A 22,131-nucleotide genomic window follows, 5' to 3' on the forward strand; every position below is an offset into this window, starting at 1 on the left:
TGTCACACGGGCACCAGTGACAGTGTTGGAGATTCCTTAACCTTATTTCCTTATTGTTCATTTGCCAGCTATTCATACAACTGTTGTAAGATGTTAAATTGTAATGCCTTTTAATTAATGGCGTCACCCAATTCTTGCTGTCACAGATAGTGAAACTGTCTATATAACTGACTCCTTGTTTTACTCATCAGGATGTCAGAGGGTGTGTACAGGGTGTCAGAGTCAGTGGTGCAGGGTGTGTCAAGTAGTGAAGAGAGTTAGGTGTGGTTTGGGCAAAGAATGCTGTGCAGCAGGGGTACACTCCTCCTTTGTGACCAGTAGAGCTTGTCCTGTTGAAGACTGCTGTTTCTAGATCAGCCTGTTCTCTTTCTCACCACTTGCACTGTTGGCACTCCCTGTTCTTGTTGAGATGCCAATACAAGATCAATCAAATTGTGGTGACCTAATGTTGCCTCCAGTTTGATACTTGACCTGTTGAAAGGTTTTTTGGATGAATGTTTACTTTGTTTCTAAATTACATTAATGTTTGAAGTGTGGCTGAAAATGGCTTCCCTGAACAGGTTACATAACACATGGTACTTGTGTAACATATGGGTGCTTGTTGGGGGTTAGATGTCAAAGTATGGGAGGGGTCATTGAAAAATCCATGAGAAAATTCCACAGTGGATATTAAGTATACTATGCAGCCACAGTATCAAGAAAGTCGCTGTATTTGATTATTTCTGTACAGTAAAAAGTGTCTACGGGTATTTAATGTGTCCATGATCATTTCTTTTTTTTTAAATGACCATCAGGATTTTAGGTTAAAAGTTATGGATGTATAATGCTACGTTCACACCGGACGCGAATAGCGCGTCAAATTCGCGCCTACCGCGTCTAGTTATATGCTTGACCACTTTGAATCCATTCGCGCGTCAAGAGCGAAATTGACGTGCGTAAAAAACAAAAGTTTGAAGCGAAATTTACGCGCGTGATGCGTGTCGGAGGCGAAATCCGATGAAACTCCGGAGGCGAAATCTGTTGACAGCCATCTTTTTACAAGATGGCTGATGTTGATCGAGCATTCGTGGAGAGAGTCACCACTCTGTATTTGCTCTGGAGAGCAGAACAGTATGGCATTATATATGTGCCTCATTCCTGAGCGAGTAATTGTAAGTTTTGAGCACAGAGAACTATATTTTGCAAGCACATTGCATTATATTTTGAACAGAAATTAACAATCGCAAATAAAAAAATCGTTTGAGCAAAGAAAAAACGATTCCGTGCTCAATAAATGTATTTGCTATTATCCATATTAACGTGCAATAATAACCCTCTCACGCAGTTTACTCAGGTGCTCTCACAAATTTATTCTCTGCGCTCTGTCAAGTCCCTCTCTCTCTCTCTCGCTCAACCTCTTAATTCTGTGCTCAACTCTTGACAGCTCAACTCTTGACACGCGCTCAACTCTTGACACGCGCTCAACTCTTGACACACGCTCAACTCTTTACACACCGCCGCTCAACTTGCAACAGCGTTACAAGTGTGCCACAAAATCAACCAATTGGAAAAGTAAAGGTCAATTGTGATTGGCTGTTGGTCTCCAATCACCACGCAGCACAAAGATGACGAAAAATTTATTTTATGGATAGATGTCTTCTCTAGCCACCATCAAACATGACAGAGTCAAATGGTGAAAACTGCAACAATATGCCACAACGTCAGGTGAGTTAGTAATTTCTAGTTTTATGATGTTATGGTTTTCTATGCCTTTGATGAAACCCTGCTATTATCTACGGAAGCGTATTGCATTCACTTGAGAAAAAAAATCTACTCTGTTTTTCTGAATTAACGACTTAATTATCTCAGAATTACGAGATCATTTTTCATGGAAAAAAGTTTTTGCTCTGTTTTTCTGAATTAATGAGATCCCTCAAAATCCTGCCAGGAGCTCTATTTTAGCTGGATGCGCATGAATTTATAGAGATATATTTTAAACTTGGCCTTCAATACAAAGACATTACTGTCTATGACATTTGTAATACTGTCATGGCTGAGACACGCTTTGATCTTCCAAAGGACACTAATTACACGAGAACTACCGGAATTCTGTAACTACTAGAATGGCCATAGTGGTCATTCTGACCGTTCATACTAGACTGTACCAAATGTCATGTCATATTTACATTCGAAACTTCTATTGAGGTTTTAGAATGAAGCTTCTAATGTCTGTCGTCATATTTTATGGCGTCATCACCCTAAAAATGTATTGAATAAAATAGAATAATATGGATCAAATGGAGCGCCAAGCGAACGCAGATAGTCCTACATTATACGATCTTTCTTTGTAATATATAATAGTGCTAGACTATATAAATACATAGGCCTATATATTATATATTAGCTGCTAGACTGCCCCGGAAGGTGCGTGCCTCGCTTTGTGTACAGCAAGTTTTTCACCACAGTGAAAATGTTTTCGAAAGTCTAAACGCCAACAAACTTGGATTGAGGCGGAATATTTCGTTAGATAAAAACATGTTGTGAATTTTGGAAATTATTACATCTATCCTTTTTCAAAACATGTTGACTTTTGGACTTTACAACGCTCTGGAGTTATTGGAAATTGGAAACAATCCTATGCAGCCACTACTGGAATCAAAATCCATGAATAAATGAATCTGTTATATTAATAATAAACACCAGGACACGAAATTTTAATTCTAATGAATGTGAAAATGTATTAGTTCATCGACAACCACAGAACTTGCTATTGTAGCTAATTACAGATACAAATTTGATTATTTATATTAAATTATTCTCTTTGTAACATAAAAACAAATCAATACAATAGCTTATAAAAACATCACCAAAGTGTATTTCAATGCATAGTAAAAACCTTAGACATGTATGAAACACATATAGGCCTAACCCAAAATGGCCAAAGCGGTTAATAAAGAATATGAACATTCGCTAAACTGTGGGAAAACTGATTTAGAAAGCAATATTTGTTTTACAGTGAGCAAAAATATCATGCTGTAAAACTATAATGAAAATAGTATGCTGTAAATATAAATAATCAAATTTGTATCTGTAATTAGCTACAATATAGCTATATATATATACAATATATATAGATGTAATAATTTCCAAAATTCACAACATGTTTTTATCTAACGAAATATTCCGCCTCAATCCAAGTTTGTTGGCGTTTAGACTTTCGAAAACTTTTTCACTGTGGTGAAAAACTTGCTGTACACAAAGCGAGGCACGCACCTTCCGGGGCAGTCTAGCGGCTAATATATAATATATATAGGCCTATGTATTTATATAGTCTAGCACTATTATATATTACAAAAAAGATCGTATAATGTAGGACCTATCTGCGTTCGCTTGGTGCTCCATTTGATCCATATTATTCTATTTTATTCAATACATTTTTAGGGTGATGACGCCATAAAATATGACGACAGACATTAGAAGCTTCATTCTAAAACCTCAATAGAAGTTTCGAATGTAAATATGACATGACATTTGGTACAGTCTAGTATGAACGGTCAGAATGACCACTATGGCCATTCTAGTAGTTATAGACTTCCGGTAGTTCTCGTGTAATTAGTGTCCTTTGGAAGATCAAAGCGTGTCTCAGCCATGACAGTATTACAAATGTCATAGACAGTAATGTCTTTGTATTGAAGGCCAAGTTTAAAATATATCTCTATAAATTCATGCGCATCCAGCTAAAATAGAGCTCCTGGCAGGATTTTGAGGGATCTCATTAATTCAGAAAAACAGAGCAAAAACTTTTTTTTCCATGAAAAATTATCTCGTAATTCTGAGATAATTAAGTCGTTAATTCAGAAAAACAGAGTAGATTTTTTTTTCTCAAGTGAATGCAATACGCTTCCGTAGATAATAGCAGGGTTTCATCAAAGGCATAGAAAACCATAACATCATAAAACTAGAAATTACTAACTCACCTGACGTTGTGGCATATTGTTGCAGTTTTCACCATTTGACTCTGTCATGTTTGATGGTGGCTAGAGAAGACATCTATCCATAAAATAAATTTTTCGTCATCTTTGTGCTGCGTGGTGATTGGAGACCAACAGCCAATCACAATTGACCTTTACTTTTCCGATTGGTTGATTTTGTGGCACACTTGTAACGCTGTTGGAAGTTGAGCGCGCTCGTGTGTCAAGAGTTGAGCGCGCTCGTGTGTCAAGAGTTGAGCGCGCGCGTGTGTCAAGAGTTGAGCGCGCACAGAATTAAGAGGTTGAGCGAGAGAGAGAGAGGGACTTGACAGAGCGCAGAGAATAAATTTGTGAGAGCACCTGAGTAAACTGCGTGAGAGGGTTATTATTGCACGTTAATATGGATAATAGCAAATACATTTATTGAGCACGGAATCGTTTTTTCTTTGCTCAAACGATTTTTTATTTGCGATTGTTAATTTCTGTTCAAAATATAATGCAATGTGCTTGCAAAATATAGTTCTCTGTGCTCAAAACTTACAATTACTCGCTCAGGAATGAGGCACATATATAACGCCATAGAACAGCGGCGTATGGGTCGTCGTCGCCGTACTTGGGTCCACCAGCGAGGGGCGCGGGACATGCTGTAGAGGAGCCACTGCCAGGTCTGGGTCGGGTTGCGGCCAACAACTCCTCCAGAGAGGCACTCCGAGTGAGGGATGTCTTCATGGCACACTTCTCGGCGGAGGGAGCAGTACCATGGCAGCCGACGGAGTAGCGTTTGAAGTCCTCCTCATGACTTCCCCACAACGGCTCTTTTAAGAGCCACCCACAAACCTATAAAGAGCTAAACTATCTAAAAATAGTCCATTATTATTATATTTTGTATTTTTTTTTTCCCAGGTTGTCAGCCCCAGTTCCAGGATGTCAGGTCCACAACATGCACATTTATTAAGTTGAGACTTTTTAAAAATGTCAGGTTTTCCATGGTAGTATATCAGGTTAAATTATTTATTTATGTGTTTTTTAACTTATTCAACACTGTCCAGACACTAATGTTGGTTGTCTTTACATTACAATAATAATGAAAGATTCCGAGCCGGAGTTTACGTCACTTTACCTCCTGAGTGACAGCAGGCAGCTTGGCTCCTGATTGGTTAACGCGGCGCGAATTGACGCCAAAGTTCAGATTTTTCAACTCGGGCCGCAGACGCGAATTTGCATCAAACGCGTGAATGCACAAAATGCACCATTCGCGCGTAGCGCGCCAGACGCTCAATTCGCGCGAACTTGACGCGCGAATGAGGCGTATTCGCGTCTACCGCGCCGCGCTCTACGCCTCATTCGCGCCGCAGGAATTTTTTACACGCGTAACGCGTCTTTGCATTGACTTAACATTGAAATCACTCGCGCCTGACGCGCTATTCGCGTCCGGTGTGAACGCAGCATAAGGGAACAAGCATATTTTAGGTGCTGTGATTGGTCACCATTTCTTTTAAGATTTCACAGTTTGTAATAACCTTTTTGTCCTTATAGTTCATGAATGGTCCGGTGGTGTATATATAAATACAGTACAGTAAAAAGCTGCATGCGTATTTATTAAATAAAATTGGCAAACTGCTCTTTAAAATGATTTTAGAAGCAGGGCATGTCAACTGCCCAAATGTATTTTATGTCAGCTACCCCATGATGATCGATTACTTGTAGTAAAATTATCTTAAATTACAGACTGAGTCAAATATGCTGTTATCTTTAAAAACTATTTTGGGGAAAGCACTGGTTACTGACTGAGTGTTCAGCTCTCTCTCTCTCTCTCTCTCTCTCTCTCTCTCCCTTTACTCTTGATGCAAAAGGTGTTTTGCTGGGCATTACACTAACATTTTTCATTTTTTAAAGGTAGAGTATAAGAACGTTACTAAGACTTCTCATCTGTCCTATTTTATTTTTTCAGATTCCTTTTTTTCCTCACCTGTATCTCTCATTCAGTCTCCTCAAGGCAAGTGTTTAGTTCTCTTATGATGCTCGCCTGCTTCTCTACCTTTTGTCTTTCTCACCATGCTCCTCTGTCATCTCAGTTCTATTAAGTATGCTATATCCCGCTGGGCTGCTGCTATGATGCTCTCCATCCCTCTCGCCAGTGACCCTCTCCTCTATACCAGACTAGATGCTCTTAGTTTTTTTTGAAGTTCCGCCTTTTAGGCGTAGGAAATGAAGCAGAGGACACAGAAGTTACAAACAAAGCTACCAATTGTTTCAAGGAAGCCAAAATAATTTTAAAATGGTCTGAAATGTTATCCCTTAATTTAGAAGCCCACCCATTTTTTTGGAATATCAGAATGTCCTCTTCTTCAGACTTTGATCTGTATAACTTTTCTCACTTAAAAATGAACAGATAATCAGTTTTACATCTGCACGCAACCTGTCTGTGTGCTAGGGCTGGGTGATAAAACGATATTGATATTTATCGGAAAAATTATAATTTTCTATATTGATGATGAACTTTTGAGTAATTTTCAATATTTAGCTGATGTTCTACATCTAGATGATCGGATCAGGAACATGTTATACACAGCTAGCTGAATCGCAGTCATAAAATCAGCCTGTTTGGAAGCATTAGCTGACTAGCGGCTACCTCGCCATGCTCCCCGGCAATGAGACTCGGTAGCCCCTAGCTAAATGGCCAATATGATATCGTTGTATACCAAACAAGACCTCACTGAAAATGTTGAATGAACACATCAGCAACTCTGACATCAACAACATTACTGTTTATTTATGTACTATATAGTTAAAAGATTTTTCATGATCAACAGCACTATCACAGGCAAGAAAGTGTTTCTTCTTGTGATTTTTATTGCCAGTTGGCATTTCAGCTTATGGTGCATTACTGCCACCTACTGAGCTGGTGTGTGGAGCATCACAAAGTATTTCAGTGGTGTTAAATGTCCACTGAAGATGATGAAATTGTCAAAATTTAATTGAAAAGATGTCACACACCTTATGTAGGATTAAATCTTAAACAGAGTATACTTTAAAGGTAGCTTACCTGCTGGAGTTTACTTGTAAACAAGTCTAACATTCATATGGAATGCATTTCCTCCCCCATTAATGGCATGAAATGTATATCGTGATAAATATCGATATCGAACATTATGAAAAACAATATTGTGATAATATTATTGGCCATATCGCCCAGCTCTATCGTGTATTCTTCAATCTGACCACCCTCCCTGACAACCCCAAACAGTCTCGTAACATGAACCTTGCTGTTCCTTACAGTCATACACGTTGGAATCCTTAACATCAGCCAAGTTTCACCTGTTTTCAAGAGTTTCAGATGACTGAAATCATCAACCTTTGCTTAAGCACACCCATCAACTGAGGTCATACATATTTCTTCTGATCTTCAGATGCCTTATTTGATCTAACATGGTCTGTTCTTGACCAGAATCTTTCATGTGTTCTCCTCTTAAAAATACTAAATCTGGTCTAACATAACAAACTCTAAACCAGGCATATATCAATCATATAATAACCCAATCAGCTACAAGTATGAATGGGCACCAAAGAGACCCTGCAAGCAATTTGCGGCTTTCTTTTTAGTATCCCCTTTCATTTTGTCTGCACCCCATATGTGACATGGTTCACAGATTAAAAATGGGAAAGCTAAGTCCCCACGGATGCTAGAAATTCCATCATCTCAAGTTTATACCTAACTGCAAATATGATTTAGGTCAACCTTACTGTGGGTCCGGCTTAATCCCAAGATTGCCACCTTATTTTAAGATAGCAGAAAGGTTCAAGTTCACTTTGTGCGAGCAGAATCCTAAAAATGGATCAGGTTGGTGTCCCTGAGGATTCTTGTCCTTGATGTCCCCTCCCCCACAACAAGCCATGTTTGGAGCTGCAACCCATACATTGCACTGGTCCTGAAGGTAGAGTGACACTGGGGAGGGATCTAGCCACAAGATGCCTGTTTGGGGTTATATCCTCATGTCTGCTGTGGCCGCTGACTCTTCACCTGCTTTCTGAGACATTTTGCATGTTGTCTCTTACCACAGAGTAAGAGGAAATACTCTGTTTTAGTCTTTGTTTGTGTTTGTTTGTTCTTTTTGTCTGTTTAGTTTCAGGATTTTGATCATTTTAGCATTTAAAATTAGGAATCATTAGCACTAGTAAGTCACATATCCCACAAAATAGGCTACAAGAGACCACATAGTAGCATGTCATTATTACCCACAAGACCATTTGCCTAAGATTATTTTTTTTTTTAGAATGTTATTGTCTAACATTCAGTTAACAATGTCTGCTATGTCAGAACTGCAGTTGTTGGAACTTGGATCAAATACAAAGATGTTAGAAGTAGAAATTGCATGAGTAGGAACATGCAAGTTGAAGGGCCCTCAATGCACATGATTACATTTTTACATTTACCACTATATATTAATCTACATTTATTTTTCAGAAAGCTGTAGTCCTTATTGGTTAGCCCTGTTATCAAAATGTGAAAAATACCAGTTTCTGTCAGTTAGTGTCTTCTCCCTGTTCATGACTTGCCTTTAGTAATGTAGCCTGCAGCATGCAAATTCAGAGATTATATCTTAAAACAAAACCAGGAAATGGCAGGTTTGGAAAGGATTGTGTATTCATGAGTGCTCGCTTCTATTTTGAACCGTGTTTGTGGTTGTCATATTTTTATGACAGTGCAAGTGGTCCCTCTGAACATGTTTAAATGTCACCCTTCTAGTCAGGAGAAATGGCTATTGCTAATTAACTAATGCTTTTAGCTTATGTTCACTATTCTGTTCATTAAGGTATCAACTTTATTATAGTTCCATGTAATAATGTTGATGATGTAGTTTAAGAGTTCAAGATTTTTCTCGCATTTTAATTAAGGGCTAAATTAAGATTTCATAGTTTACCTGTTGTAAATTTAGTTGCCACCTTTCAGCCAAGAATGAAATGCTGCTATGCTAATGAGGGAAGTCATACAGTGTAACATACTGTGATGCATGTTAAATGGTCTTGATTTCCATTTTTATCATGTGTCCAAAATACTACTGCATTCCCTAGACCCTTGTAATTATGTCCTCATTATACCATCTGCACCATAATTTGGTTTCTTAAGCTTCAAATGTCAAATCTTTAAAAAAAGAGAGAAGATAAAGGCATATCCCTTAACAGTTTTCTTAAAAGATTAGCCAGTAATAGTATTTTTAATCACTAACTAAATAGCCCTTTCTTGATAGTTTTACTGGTATTTCAGGGTATTGAGTTCTTTTGAAGTTTCTGTTCTTTTTTTGATTGTCCATTTTGTTTTTTTTGGGGAAATGGGTGTTGTTTATCTGCAGGAATTATGCATTAATACATTACATATTTTTCTTGTGTCTCATTGAGATTTCTCAATGGTATAAGAAAATTGTCAAGCTGGCATGCAGGCATTAAACTCCATCCATTAATATGTTACACCATGCAGCGCATGCATGACCGCTTTAGCTTCAATGAAATTGATGCAAGCAACTGAGCATCTTGGGAATGCTCCATAGAGTTCAAGTGTAGCTGTTGATTGCTAAAGTTTTGGGGACCTTGGCTCTGAAATTTGACTTATCTAGCCTAAATTAATACATGAAAAGCAGAGCCTATGAAAAGCAGAGCCTATGGTCTCCAGCTTTAGCATATCTGAGTTATTATGCTAAGTAGCTAAGTAGATTATGCTTTAAACTTTATTTCCAACCCTTCCTCTCTTTCCTGCTGCATGATGGATGCAGACAAAAGAGTGGTACTGGGCTCTGACAAGCCCTTAGAGAATATGGCCACCTCTCTTCACTTTTCTTCTCATTCAAGTTCCTTATCTCAAGTTCCTTATGGAGTTGAATCTTCAGAACCACCTGAAGATTACGTAGAGCGTTCTTTCAAAGAGAAAAGGGAGCTTTTTGACTCCCCCGTTGGAACTCAAAAGCAGGACTCGCCTATTAAGACGTCACCAGTGTCTGAGAGAATCAAAGCATTGGAAGCTCTAGCAGCAAAGAATGATTTTGATAGGAATGACAGTGGGATTCCACAATTTAAAGAGCGACACTATGAGAAGTCCCCCACTGAAACGCATGGAATTTCCTCCCGTTTGTCCTTCCAAAAAACGACATTGTCAAATGAGCAGGAATCTCCGGAATCACCCTTTGAAGTGCTTGGTGAGGCAATGCGTGGAGGTGACTTGGAGGACACCACTGACTGGATGAGAGCTCACTTACCTCCAGCACCAGATTTCAACATTGAAGATCCTGATCTTGACGAGGGGAAAGAGTTGCCCATGATGCAGGAGATCCTGGTCAAAGGAAACAGTGTTGATGCACCAGAAGTTGCACCTGAAACTTTTACTGGAGTTCCTGATCAGTTCATGGACAGTCCGATCAAAGTACCAGAAATAATGGACAATAAGCAATCAAAACAAGAAAGTGTTGAGGAATATTCTAAATTCGACCTGAGCTTTTTACCTACAGCCTATATGTGGGACAAAGAAGAGAAAACTGAAGTGGACACTCAAGGCTATCAAGTAGTCCCTGACAATCAAGAGCTTCCTTCCTCCCCTGCACCTCCAGCAGAGTTTGAGTCTCAGTCACCCCCTGCAACCCAACAGATGGACCAAAATTCTACGCAACATTACAGCACTTTAAAGGGAAACTTAGAGCCTGCTGTAATCCTAGAGGTAGACAGTTCTGGGGAGTCAGATGATACAGTGATTGAGGAAGCTGGCAGCATCCCAGCAGAAGGAAATAATGACCTTGACATTGAACCTCAAAAAGAGGAGAACATACCAGATAATAAAAAGCAGCTCATTCAGGTGCCTATTATTAATGTAATTGAGACAGAGGAACAGGTTCTAAGTGATGAGGAAGAAGAACAGCTTGAGGTGGAAGGAGTGGAGGATGACAATGAAAAGTGTCAGATTGTGCAAGGTGAAGGCAAAGAGTCACCAGAGCAGTGTGATCAGTCAGAGGTTCCAGAAAATGTATTTGTGAAATCTTTAAATGAAGAACATAAAACTGACCATGAAATTTCCTCTCAGACAAATCAAATGGACTCTGATGCTGAATACCCTCCTAATCACATGATGATCGAAGATGATCATGAAAGTGGCATTTTCCTCATGTCCTCCCCAGACTCGGGTGGTTTGAATTCCGAGGACTCTCAAGTGCATTCACCTATGTCTCAGAGTGTATTGTCCTTCAAACCCCTTGAAGAGTCAACCCTTGATAAAGAGCTTGGAGAAATACTTTTTGACCTTCCCCCTCACAAAAATGACCACTCAAATGAGCCTAGTGATGTAGAGACTTACCTGGATCATTATGCCACTGAGGAGCTTGCTTTAAAAGACCAGCTGAATTCAGATTATTTTAAGGAGAATAAAAGAGATAAACCCAAGCTCTCAAATCCCAGTGCTCTTCCAGACAATCAAAATATCAGTACTTTTGTTGAAGAATCCTTTGAAGAAAATATTACAAAACATTTTGACGAGTCCGCCAACAATTGCATGCTGGACAATGAAGCGGTACCGGAGCACCTCATATCTGACCCTTTAGTTGATATCCATGATGACACTGAGACAATTATCTCTCTAAACAAGATGCCAACTGATGATTCAGAAGATCAGAGGTCAGCAGTGGAAACTTTGGATTTTAAACCGCAAGAACAAGAGTTATCAATCCATTCTATCAGTAGACAGTCCCCAATTCAAGAGATCCCACCTGCACCTTTCCACTATTCTTACAATGAACAGTCTGGCAAAATCAGTGAAGATTCTGGCCTTATGAAAAATGTTGCTGAAAGACCAGTGATAACTAACTCTGAACCTGGAGTATTGGCCTCCAGAGATGTTTTAGATCGACCGGATTCACCAGAGACCATAAGCGATACCGAAAATGTAGAGCCGGAATGTTCAGTAAATGCAGCGACCGATAGCTTTGTGGACTTTATGAGGGAATGTCTGAAATCACGGCAGGATGAGGAGCCTGAGTGCTTCAGTCCAGGTGAGGTAACCATAGACCAGAATCCCAAATCTGATGGTCCTACTTATACTCAATCCTCCCCTGCAATAATCAAGGACTTGGAGCAGGAGCACCTAACAATCTTTGCTGTGAAAGTCGGGAGCAGCCAAGAGGAAGACGAGAAACCTCCCATAGTGAAGACCGTCTTAAAGCCTGATAAAGCTACACCAAATCTTGAAGCTTCAATCACCTCATCTTCCGCACCTCAAAATATTCCAAATGAGCCTGATGCCTTAATTGCCAAAGAGGTAGAAGCAATCGACATTTGGGTGGCAGAGGCCTACCACCTTGCAGAGCATGTCTTGACCGCAATACTAACCCACCTGTCAGGTAACTTGTCTTCTGGCCAAGCAGCCTGTTATCCCAGCTTATTTTTACTTGATTGAACTTTAACCTATTTAGCAGTGTGTGTTCGAAAGGACTGGTGGTATTTACTAAGCATTTTATGGTTCTAAAAATATGCTTTTGCAGTAAATACATTTCCTGATTGATGTGTTTGAATCTTTTACTTCAAAATGTTGATGTAATTTTTTTATGTAGCTACAAATTAGCTTTAAGGATATTAACATACTAAATTGTTTTTTTTTTTTTTCTCAAGCAATATCTCCCACACAGGCCCACACAGAATCTGCACAAAGCTCTTCAGATTTCCATAGAATTGAAAGTCACAAAATTCTGTATATCCCACTCGTGTATTTTTATACTAAATTTTTTATGCTTTCAGCTACATTTTAGGGCAGCGGTCACCATTTAGCAAGACATTATGACAATGAGAGGCCCCTCCTTATGTGTCTACACTGGAAGCCAGCAGCAAGGCTAAAGAAAATAACGTAGTTGTATACACTCTACAACTTGAGCATTAAAAACACTGCAAAAAACGAGAATAAAGCAAAGTAAAACTATCTGCACGAGTCTGACTGCCAGTCTTACTGATGGTTAAGCTGAGCCAGACATACTAGGTTTGTGATAGTTAAAGTAATTAACATGGTGCCAGAGTGTCTTTAGCCTAAAACAGTAACCTATTTTTTTTCTTCTAAGTTTTGCTTTAAGCAACATGTTATCATATCGTAATAAACAAATAGAGCTCTGAAATATGAGGATATTAATTCATTTTATGGCATCATATCTGGTATGAATGGCATAAAAAGACAACGAAAAGACATCCCATTTATAGGCTACTTAACTAAAGCGAGCAGTATTTTTAAGCTGCACTGTTGTGGTGTAAACTTAGTTTTTTTTTTGTTTGTTAGTAGATAAAAATGGTCCATTCAGAATTTCAGGGTGCTTCACAATTAGTTTGATTGCTTGGAGTTAACCTAATTTTGTTTCCTCCACCTGCCCCGCTGGTCTCTGTTCACATCATATTATTTGGGCCCAAACTGAGGTCCGATTGCATCATCAACGTGAGTACAAGCAGCAGCTGTTTACCACTGTAGCTAGGGAATAACTCACAAAGATGCCCGCTTGGCTGTATTAATAAAGTATTCATCTATTTGGATGCACCACCAAAACAGCACGACAATTGTGTTTGTTTGCCACAGATGTATTGAATGTGCAATGATGTGTTAAATGTTAGCGTTAGTCTGCTGCGAGCCTGCTCTTTGAAGGGGATTTATTTGGACACAAGCAGGTATGAGAAATGCATAATACCACAATAACTGTGATCGGAAGCCTGCATCGAAATACATAAACAGCGGTTCACTTTTGCGATTTGATATGTTGCGTTCATATCAGCAGCAAACCGTACCACAGACCACCATTTCAAGTGGTCTCGGGTGCAGTTCACGGGTGCACACCAGAGTTCGGAAAACATCCTTCACATCACCAAAACAAACTGAACTTTGATGTAATTCGAACCCATGTGCGCACCAAAATTGCTAGCATGAAATCACCCTTAAACTTGGAAATGTTTGGATACCATACAGTATCTTTTTTTAACCTCAAATTTCTCCTATGCCCCATGCATATGGGATCTGAATGTAAAAATATTCCTGAACAATATCTTTAAATGCACTCGAACACAAATACTGTACTTCCCATTGAGCTTCAAAACCTACAGTTGAACTTTATTTGTAGTATTCATGTCCACTTTAATCGATTTGTAATATTCTGGTAAAAGATCCCTTTAGACCCAACTACAAGGATTATGTAGTAATCCTTGCCACTTGTAAAAAGCAGCAATTTTGAATGTTAACTGTGTTTTAATATTTAGGATTTATCATGTCTTTTACAAAGTACTGTTGATGCTAACCTGGTAATGTATAATAGCTATTCCAAAAAAATGCTCATTTTGTATGTTATTTCATAGACACACAAGCCAAATTGGCTACTTAAACCTTTTTAGTTATGATTGTCCAGACCTTTTCTGGTGTGGAAATGTAGAGCCAGGACCTCTTGGACTTTAAAGAAATAGTTCACCCAAAAATCTAAATTCTCTCATCATTTACTCGTGCTCATGTCATCCCTGATGTGTATGACTTTTTTCAGGAGTGTATGACAGAAGATTTTTAGAAGAATTTCTCAACTCGTTTGGTCCCCAAGCGAATGGGTGCCAAAATTTTGCATAATAGTTATCCATAAAACTCCAGTGGTTAAATAACTTCAGAAGCAATATAATAGTCGTGGGTGCTGCTTAAACAACATTTTGGTGTGGTCATCACACAAAGCGATTGAATGGCTTCAAAAGACTTGATAGAAGAATATAGTGCATGATTCATATTGACTACTTATACTGTGGATTTGTTTTGCACCTTTTTGATGCTTGACAGCCTGGAGTCATTTTGATTTTGATTGTATAAGAAAAAGTGTATTTATTTTTTTGACGAAAAAAAGTTTTCCAGTTCTGAAGCGATATTAAGGTGAGCAAATAATCACAAAATAATTTTTGGGTGTTAATTATTTTGCATCATTGTTTCTTTAAAACACTCTGAAGTAGTTTTATTTATAACTCCAAATACAAATAGTTTAGATTTAAACATTAAGATGTATGAACCGTATATGCCTGTTCACGCAAAGCAATCTTTACTGAGCTTGTTACACTTTTGAGAACTATCTGCCCTTGTGGTCTTGCTGACATGAAATGGTTCAGTAGGACTCACAGTTCTTTTACAAATATTCAGAAAAGGGGAAGGTTGAACTCCTGACTCATGAATTGCATACATTTTCTTCATGCCTTATTTACCCTCTTAGCCTTGCCTAGGGTAGTTACTAAGGTTACCAGAAACTATTGCAGTGTTCACATAGTGTTGGAAATATTGTAATTGCATGATGGCAACTCCAAGATGCGGTTCAGAGCTGTTCTTGTCCTCTGACTCAAATTATTTGTCTCTATGGCAATGTTCATAATGCCAAAATGGTTCTTGTGAATGACAGCTAAATACATAATCACTACCATATTTGAAGAAAGTGCATATCAATATGCAATATGTTTAGAGATTGCTACCTTTGTTGAAGCTGATGTAATTTTGATTGGATGTACATAACATCAGAATGACCAAGTGAGAGAAGTCGGAGCATTTAATATAATATATTCAAGTTTTCAAACTTAGAATAACAAGTTCGACAAAGATATGAATGCTTTCCATTAGTCAGAAATTTGTACAGTAATTCTAACATTTATTTAAGAAATAACATTTATTTTTTAAGTATAAAAGGATCGTATAGTGCTTTGTGTGAGCGCATGTGATCCAAATTATGACACATAAAAGTAACAATATAACCGAATAGTTAAAATGATCATATATCAATGTCCATTTGTTTGATCCATTCTAACGCAGCTGGTACTGCCTCCATAAAATCAACCCAATTTCCTTGATATGATCGGAGGTGATATTCTGTGACGATCTGTTGGATTCTTTGGTTTAATGCGCCACAGTCGCACTGTGGGGTAGATGTTTTTCCACACTTATGCAACGAATCTGCACATTTACCATGACCGCTACGGATTCTGTTAAGGGATACCAATAGCAGTAAAGCCTCAGTTCTTCGATACATTCTGACATAATGTAGGGCAATGAAAATTTCTTGAATGATAAAGCAGATTTCAATTCAGCTTGCATATACATTTAGTCAGACAATTTTTTTTTAACACCAATATCTTTTACTAGGCATATTTGTAATAGAATAAGTGGTTTATTCATATTTAGGTCTTCTGTCTTTTCTCCATCACCCTTATTTGCTCTGGATTAAATTTTTTGACAATGACTGTAACCTTTGTCAATCGCCTAATTATAGATCACTCCCCAAGAGCTTTCCAATGGTGTTAAAAGTTTATTTTAATGGGTGTGCCAGTTTCTGTTGCTTTTTCAGAGGCTCGAAGCTGTAGATAAGATCACAGGGTTGTTTAAACTAGCATAGAATTAGCTATTTACTGTCTTTTATGTATGCATAAATTGCCACGCATGTACAAATCAATATAGGCCTACTCTCATTTAGGCATTTAAAATGTTTCAATATGTCAGTTGAAAAAGGAAGTGCCAGCATATGAGTCACACTGAATCTGACTGCAGTGTATAGAAATGGCCAATAGCCTTTAAATAACTGACCTCATTAGGTTTTCATTGCATATAATAGGCTTACACACTATACACTGCTGAACACCATGACAATGAAGTAACAACTGGAATTTTTGTTGCTGAAATCCTTGTATATGGGTGGAATGGGTGAATTCATGCATGAATTTGAAATGATTCAGACATGTGGACTCTTGCACAGACTCACATTAATGCATTAGATGCATGTGTCTTTAAGAGCTGAGCTGTGAGTACTAAAAAGAGGCCACTGCGGCTCAGCAGCCACTGTGAAATGCTGTTGTATCTGGGTCCGTTAACGGCAGGGTGGGAGGGAGGGAATGATAACGAACAAGTGCTCTCAGCCGAGGCTGACTCCCTATGGACACTAGCAAAGCATGCTGGGAGGGACTCAGGCCCCTGCATTGAGCAGGGAGGAAACCCCTCATCGTTGGCCCCGAGCAGCCGGAGGGATAAAAACAATGGCGCTTTCTCAGGCTCTGAATCATTTGTCACATTCCATTGTGGGGTAGTTGACTGTTTTTGTAAACAATTTTTTTTTCATAGGCTGCATAACTGCCTGACTGTATAACTGCAGTGTATTATATTACATAAAGATTATTTTTAAGATTTAACACATTTTATAACGAAATTCCATAAAATTGAATTGTTATCTTTAACTAAAGTAATTGTAATGCATTTATTTAATTTAAAGATTATACTATAAAATTGTATTATTATTTTCACTAAATTATTTTCACTAAATGAACAAGGAAACATGATATTTAATCGGTTTAATTTACCTGTTTGAACCAAAATGACAAATACATTTTTATAACAAGCAACCGTAATAAAAAAATTAAAAATAACTGAGATTTAAATGCATGAAAAATGCTACATGGGGACTTAAGTTAACTTTTTTTTTTTTTTTTTTTATTCTTGTGAAAAGAAAAAACCCTATTTACAAACAACTTTTAAACCCCACAACCAGCCCTCCTAACCCCACCCCCAAACAAACATCTTTGTGGTAACATATGAGTAGATATACTAATAATATATATATATCTCATACTCAACCAAAACTACACTACTCTCTCCACGCCCCACTACGAGAGCCCTCCAAAAACTTAATTATCAAAAAATAATTGCCCCATTTCCAGACAAACAAATCTAAATTACCCCGTCTTCCCAATGACACCTCTTCAAAAGCACACCGGAAATGGAGGTGCACCAGCTGACCTCCAACCCCTCAAAATAATCTGCATGGCGTTCATCACACAGGTCAGAACCCAATTCTCTGTGACTATTCCCCACATCAATGACTGCCCCATGGCCCAAAATACAAAGTCTGGGGCAAAACGAAACCCAAGTGCCCACCACGTCACACAAAATTCTGAACCTTCAACCAGATTTTCTGGATTATTTTGGATTACCCAGCAGGTGGGTGTGTTTTAAGACCAAGCCTATATAATATAGAGGGGGTCCAATAAAATCAATGTAAAATCTTGAATTGCATAAGACGTGCCCTTGCATCTCTAGATGCAGACTTGATAATTTTAAGAATCCTAGCCCACACTCCCTTATCCAATACCAAAATAATTTAAAATCTTTCTCCCATAATCTCTTGAGAGAAGTTGAATCTCTGTACCCCAGACTCTGAATTAGCAGGGAGTAATACACTGATGCCTCATGACCTTTTCCAAAAGCAGTAATCACCACTCCCAGAGTATCTGCTGCTTTAGGGGTGGATGCTACTCCCAAAAATAGTACAGAGCAGGAGGCACAGTTGTAAATACCTATTGAACTGAGATCTGGGGATCCCAAAATGTTGAACAAAATTTTCAAAAGATCTCAACACCACATTCCCTTATAGGTCACTGAGTGAATTAACCTCCCTCACAATCTACTCTGACCAACAGAAAGGGGACTTAGTAATGCATCATTTTGGGTTCAGCCATATGCTCGAGGCAACATTTAAATAAATGTTAAATTAAACACTCTGGACACTTTTTTGTCCATACCGAGTTCAAATGCAAAATAACAGGGTGTAACTTATCCGATTAGTTTGATAGAAAGGCTTTGCAATGGCGAAATAGGGGCAGTAATTTCATGTTCAATACCAAACCAGGTACGGGCGTGTAAGTGACCAGTGAGCCAAATGTCTGAGACTGAATGCACAATAATAAAACAACCTTGGGTAGGCCTACCCCACCTTTGTCAATCAGCCTATTTAACTTTATTGAAATGTAATCTGGGACATTTACCATTCCAAATTAAGGACTTTGCTATGCTATCAGATTGCTTAAAATAAGAGAGTGGGACATCTACAGGGAGAGATTGCAGCAGGTAGTTACATTTTGGAATACAATTCATTTTAATAACATTAACCTTCCCAATCATAGAAAAATGTAATGAAGCACACCTGCACACATTGCTCAAACCTTTTTATTTGGGTATCAATATTAACTCTAAATAAATCAGGCAAATTTGCTGGGAATAAAATGCCCAATTACTGGAAGGTGCCCAGCTGGAAAGCCATTACAGGGCTTCAGATTTAGATTTAGACCAATTAACTCTGTATCCTGAGAACTTAGAAAAGGAATTAATAATTCTGTGGAGGAACAGCATAGATCTAGTGGGGTCCGAGATGAATAATAAAATATCATCTGCGTAAAGCAAAAGCTTATGCGCCATACCTCCCACCACCACCCCTGGAAAATCATCTTCCTTTCTTATTGTAGCTGCTGATGGCTTCAGGGCAAGAAGCTTTCCATTCTTTAATGATTCTGTATAAACTTCTAACAAAAGTGGAGCCAGTTCTGTAGCATAAAATCTAAAAAATTCAGAGGCAAAGCCATCTGGCCCCAGAGCCTTGCCTCTAGGCAGGGCCTTAATTACCTCGTCAAGCACCTCGACGGTCATCTCAAAATCAAGAGAATTCTTTTGCTCAATCGTCCGTTTAGGGGGATCTAATGGTTCCACAATGTTTATAATATCTTCATCAATAGTCTAAGACATGCAACTATAAAGATCAAGATATAATTCTTTAAAAGCATTATTAGTATCAATGGCCGAGGTAAATATTTCACCACCAGCAGATTTCACTGAGGTAATGGTAGAAAAAGCTTTATATATCTAGCCAAAAGCTTCCCTGCTTTGTCCCCCTACTCAATTTGACTGTTTTGCCCTGAATAACCAAAACTCCACCTTCCTCGACAAAATATTATAAAATCTTTATTTCAATCGTGTCTATTCTCTGATGCCAACAGACGACATTCTGCGCTTCAGTTCTGTCTCATTACTTGTAATATTCTCTTCCAACTCCATGAGTTCTCATGCTTTGGATTTTTTGGTGAATGAGGCATACTGTATGATCTGACCCCTAAGAACTGCCTTAAGTGCCTCCCAAGCCTACAGACAATTCTGAGGACCCAGTTGGTTTCCATATAAATATTGATTTCACCCATCAACATTTGTTGGAAATCATGATTTCACAAAAGGGAAACATTAAAGCAACAAAGAAATTATTTATTTTTCTCCACATGTGGCAACAACTCTAAACTCACCAGGGCGAGATCTGAGACTAAGATGTTTCCAATTGAGCAATCAACAACAGGTGTGTGTGTGTGTGTGTGTGTGTGTGTGTGTGTGTGTGTGTGTGTGTGTGTGTGTGTGTGTGTGTGTGTGAGCCTGTATTTATCACTTTGTGGGGACCAAATGTCCCCATAAGGATAGTAAAACCCGAAATTTTTGACCTTGTGGGGACATTTTGTCGGTCCCCATGAGGAAAACAGCTTATAAATCATACTAAATTATGTTTTTTGAAAATGTAAAAATGCAGAAAGTTTTCAGTGAGGGTTAGGTTTAGGGGTAGGGTTAGGTTTAGGGGATAGAATATAAAGTTTGTACAGTATAAAAACCATTATGTCTATGGAAAGTCCCCATAAAACATGGAAACACAACATGTGTGTGTGTGTGTGTGTGTGTGTGTGTGTGTGTGTGTGTGTGAGAAAACAAATTATATTCTAGAATAAATCTTACAAACTGATTGGAAAAAAATTAATAGTCCCTAACAGATGGGTTCAAATTCTTGAAATATCAGTAAGATTGAGATTTTATTTCATATCATGTGAAGTGCCACTGTTGCTCTAGGGGGCTTAAATACTTTTGCTTTACCATGACCAAAGACTGAATCCATCAAAAGATTAAAGTCTCCTCCCAATAGTATATCATGAGGGGTGCCAGCGGCTTGCAACAGCCCTTCAAGATCTATAACAAAGCCCTGATCATCAGTGTTAGGTGCGTAAATATTAGCCAAAATCAACCTTGGCCCTTTCATTTCTGCTAAAACAATAATGACTCTTCCTAATTTATCTTTAATCTGTTTGGAACATTTGAATTGTAGATGTTTACTTATCAGTGTAATGACACCCTTGCTCTTACTTGAGCCAGCACTAAAGAAACATGCCCACCCCATATCTTCCCAAATTTTTCAGCTTCCTGCGGGGAAAGATGTATTCCTTGAAGAAACACAATATTATATTTCTTGCATTTAAGAAAAGTTTCATGAGTGCAGGAGATAACCTGCAAAAAATGCTCCACAAAACAAACTCCATCCAATAGGAGCCATAAGCACAAAGAATGAGCAGATTCATCCACAACTGTCCCGAAGGAGTGTTATTCCACAAAAAAAACTCCAGCCGCTTGGCCACTCAAACTGTCACTGCATTACATAACCGCAGCAGAATGGAAAATATGTGTTCTTTATAATTAATGATGGAACACTAAAGATTTTACAGTTCAGTTAACTACAAAAAGAGACCAATTAAAATAATTTGTTACTGCCTTTTACAGCTGCAAGCTTGAAATTTAGATTGTGATTGTCTAGGGTTGGGAACTGAGAACCGGTTCCATTCTTTAAAAAAATACCGGAATCGTATGATCTTCATGACTATAAGTTCCGTTAATGGTTCTCAATCGCGCAGTTTTCCGCCAATGCGGTTGGAACACCATCCTGAAATTCTCTGACAGTGTTTCCAGGAGCACATCTCTTGCAGCAGCGCTGTCCTCCACTGACTCTACAGTGAAAAACACACAGCTCTACCAGTGTCTGCTCTTTTGAATCTACAGCGCGAAACATACACGCTTCCGGTATAGTCCGATCTTGATGAGCCGGTTCTTTTGAATACAGCGTGAAACATACAACTCCCCCATTTATAGTCTGGCATACAAGTAATCTTATACTGATGTGCAAGTTTGAATGTTCAACTTAAAATTAAATAAGAACTGTTGAAGTCTCACAAGCCTGAAGTACGAAATCAGGCTACAAAACACAGTCTAAACTGTCTCTGGAACTGTTACTGTTTATTTAATGATGACATGTGAGACTTGCATCAAGCAGTCCAGTTACTGACTGGTTGTTCATATGACATTGTATAATTAAAGATGCATGAGAGTTGTTGTAATAAGTGGGATTTTATAAAAGAATAAACTAATTAATGAAATATGGCATCACATTTCTTGTTGGTTTAGATTTGTTTATTTAAAATAGATTTAGGATCTATTATTGGATTGTAATTATGTCTCAAATCTGCAAACACACCTTTTACAAGAACAGAATTAAATTTATTT

At 38.3% G+C, this 22,131-nt stretch overlaps 1 protein-coding gene across 1 annotated transcript in view; it reads left to right on the plus strand.

The window, feature by feature from the left end:
- Positions 1 to 22,131, plus strand: part of LOC127644303 (uncharacterized) — a 33,983-nt gene that overhangs the window by 3,555 nt on the left and 8,297 nt on the right. Inside the window, exons 2-3 of the mRNA XM_052127428.1 lie at positions 5,902 to 5,946; positions 9,719 to 12,322. Coding sequence (XP_051983388.1) covers positions 5,902 to 5,946; positions 9,719 to 12,322 — 2,649 coding nt within the window. The remainder of the gene's footprint in view (positions 1 to 5,901; positions 5,947 to 9,718; positions 12,323 to 22,131) is intronic.

This window comes from Xyrauchen texanus, chromosome 1 (genome assembly GCF_025860055.1).
Source record: "Xyrauchen texanus isolate HMW12.3.18 chromosome 1, RBS_HiC_50CHRs, whole genome shotgun sequence".
Taxonomy (NCBI): domain Eukaryota; kingdom Metazoa; phylum Chordata; class Actinopteri; order Cypriniformes; family Catostomidae; genus Xyrauchen; species Xyrauchen texanus.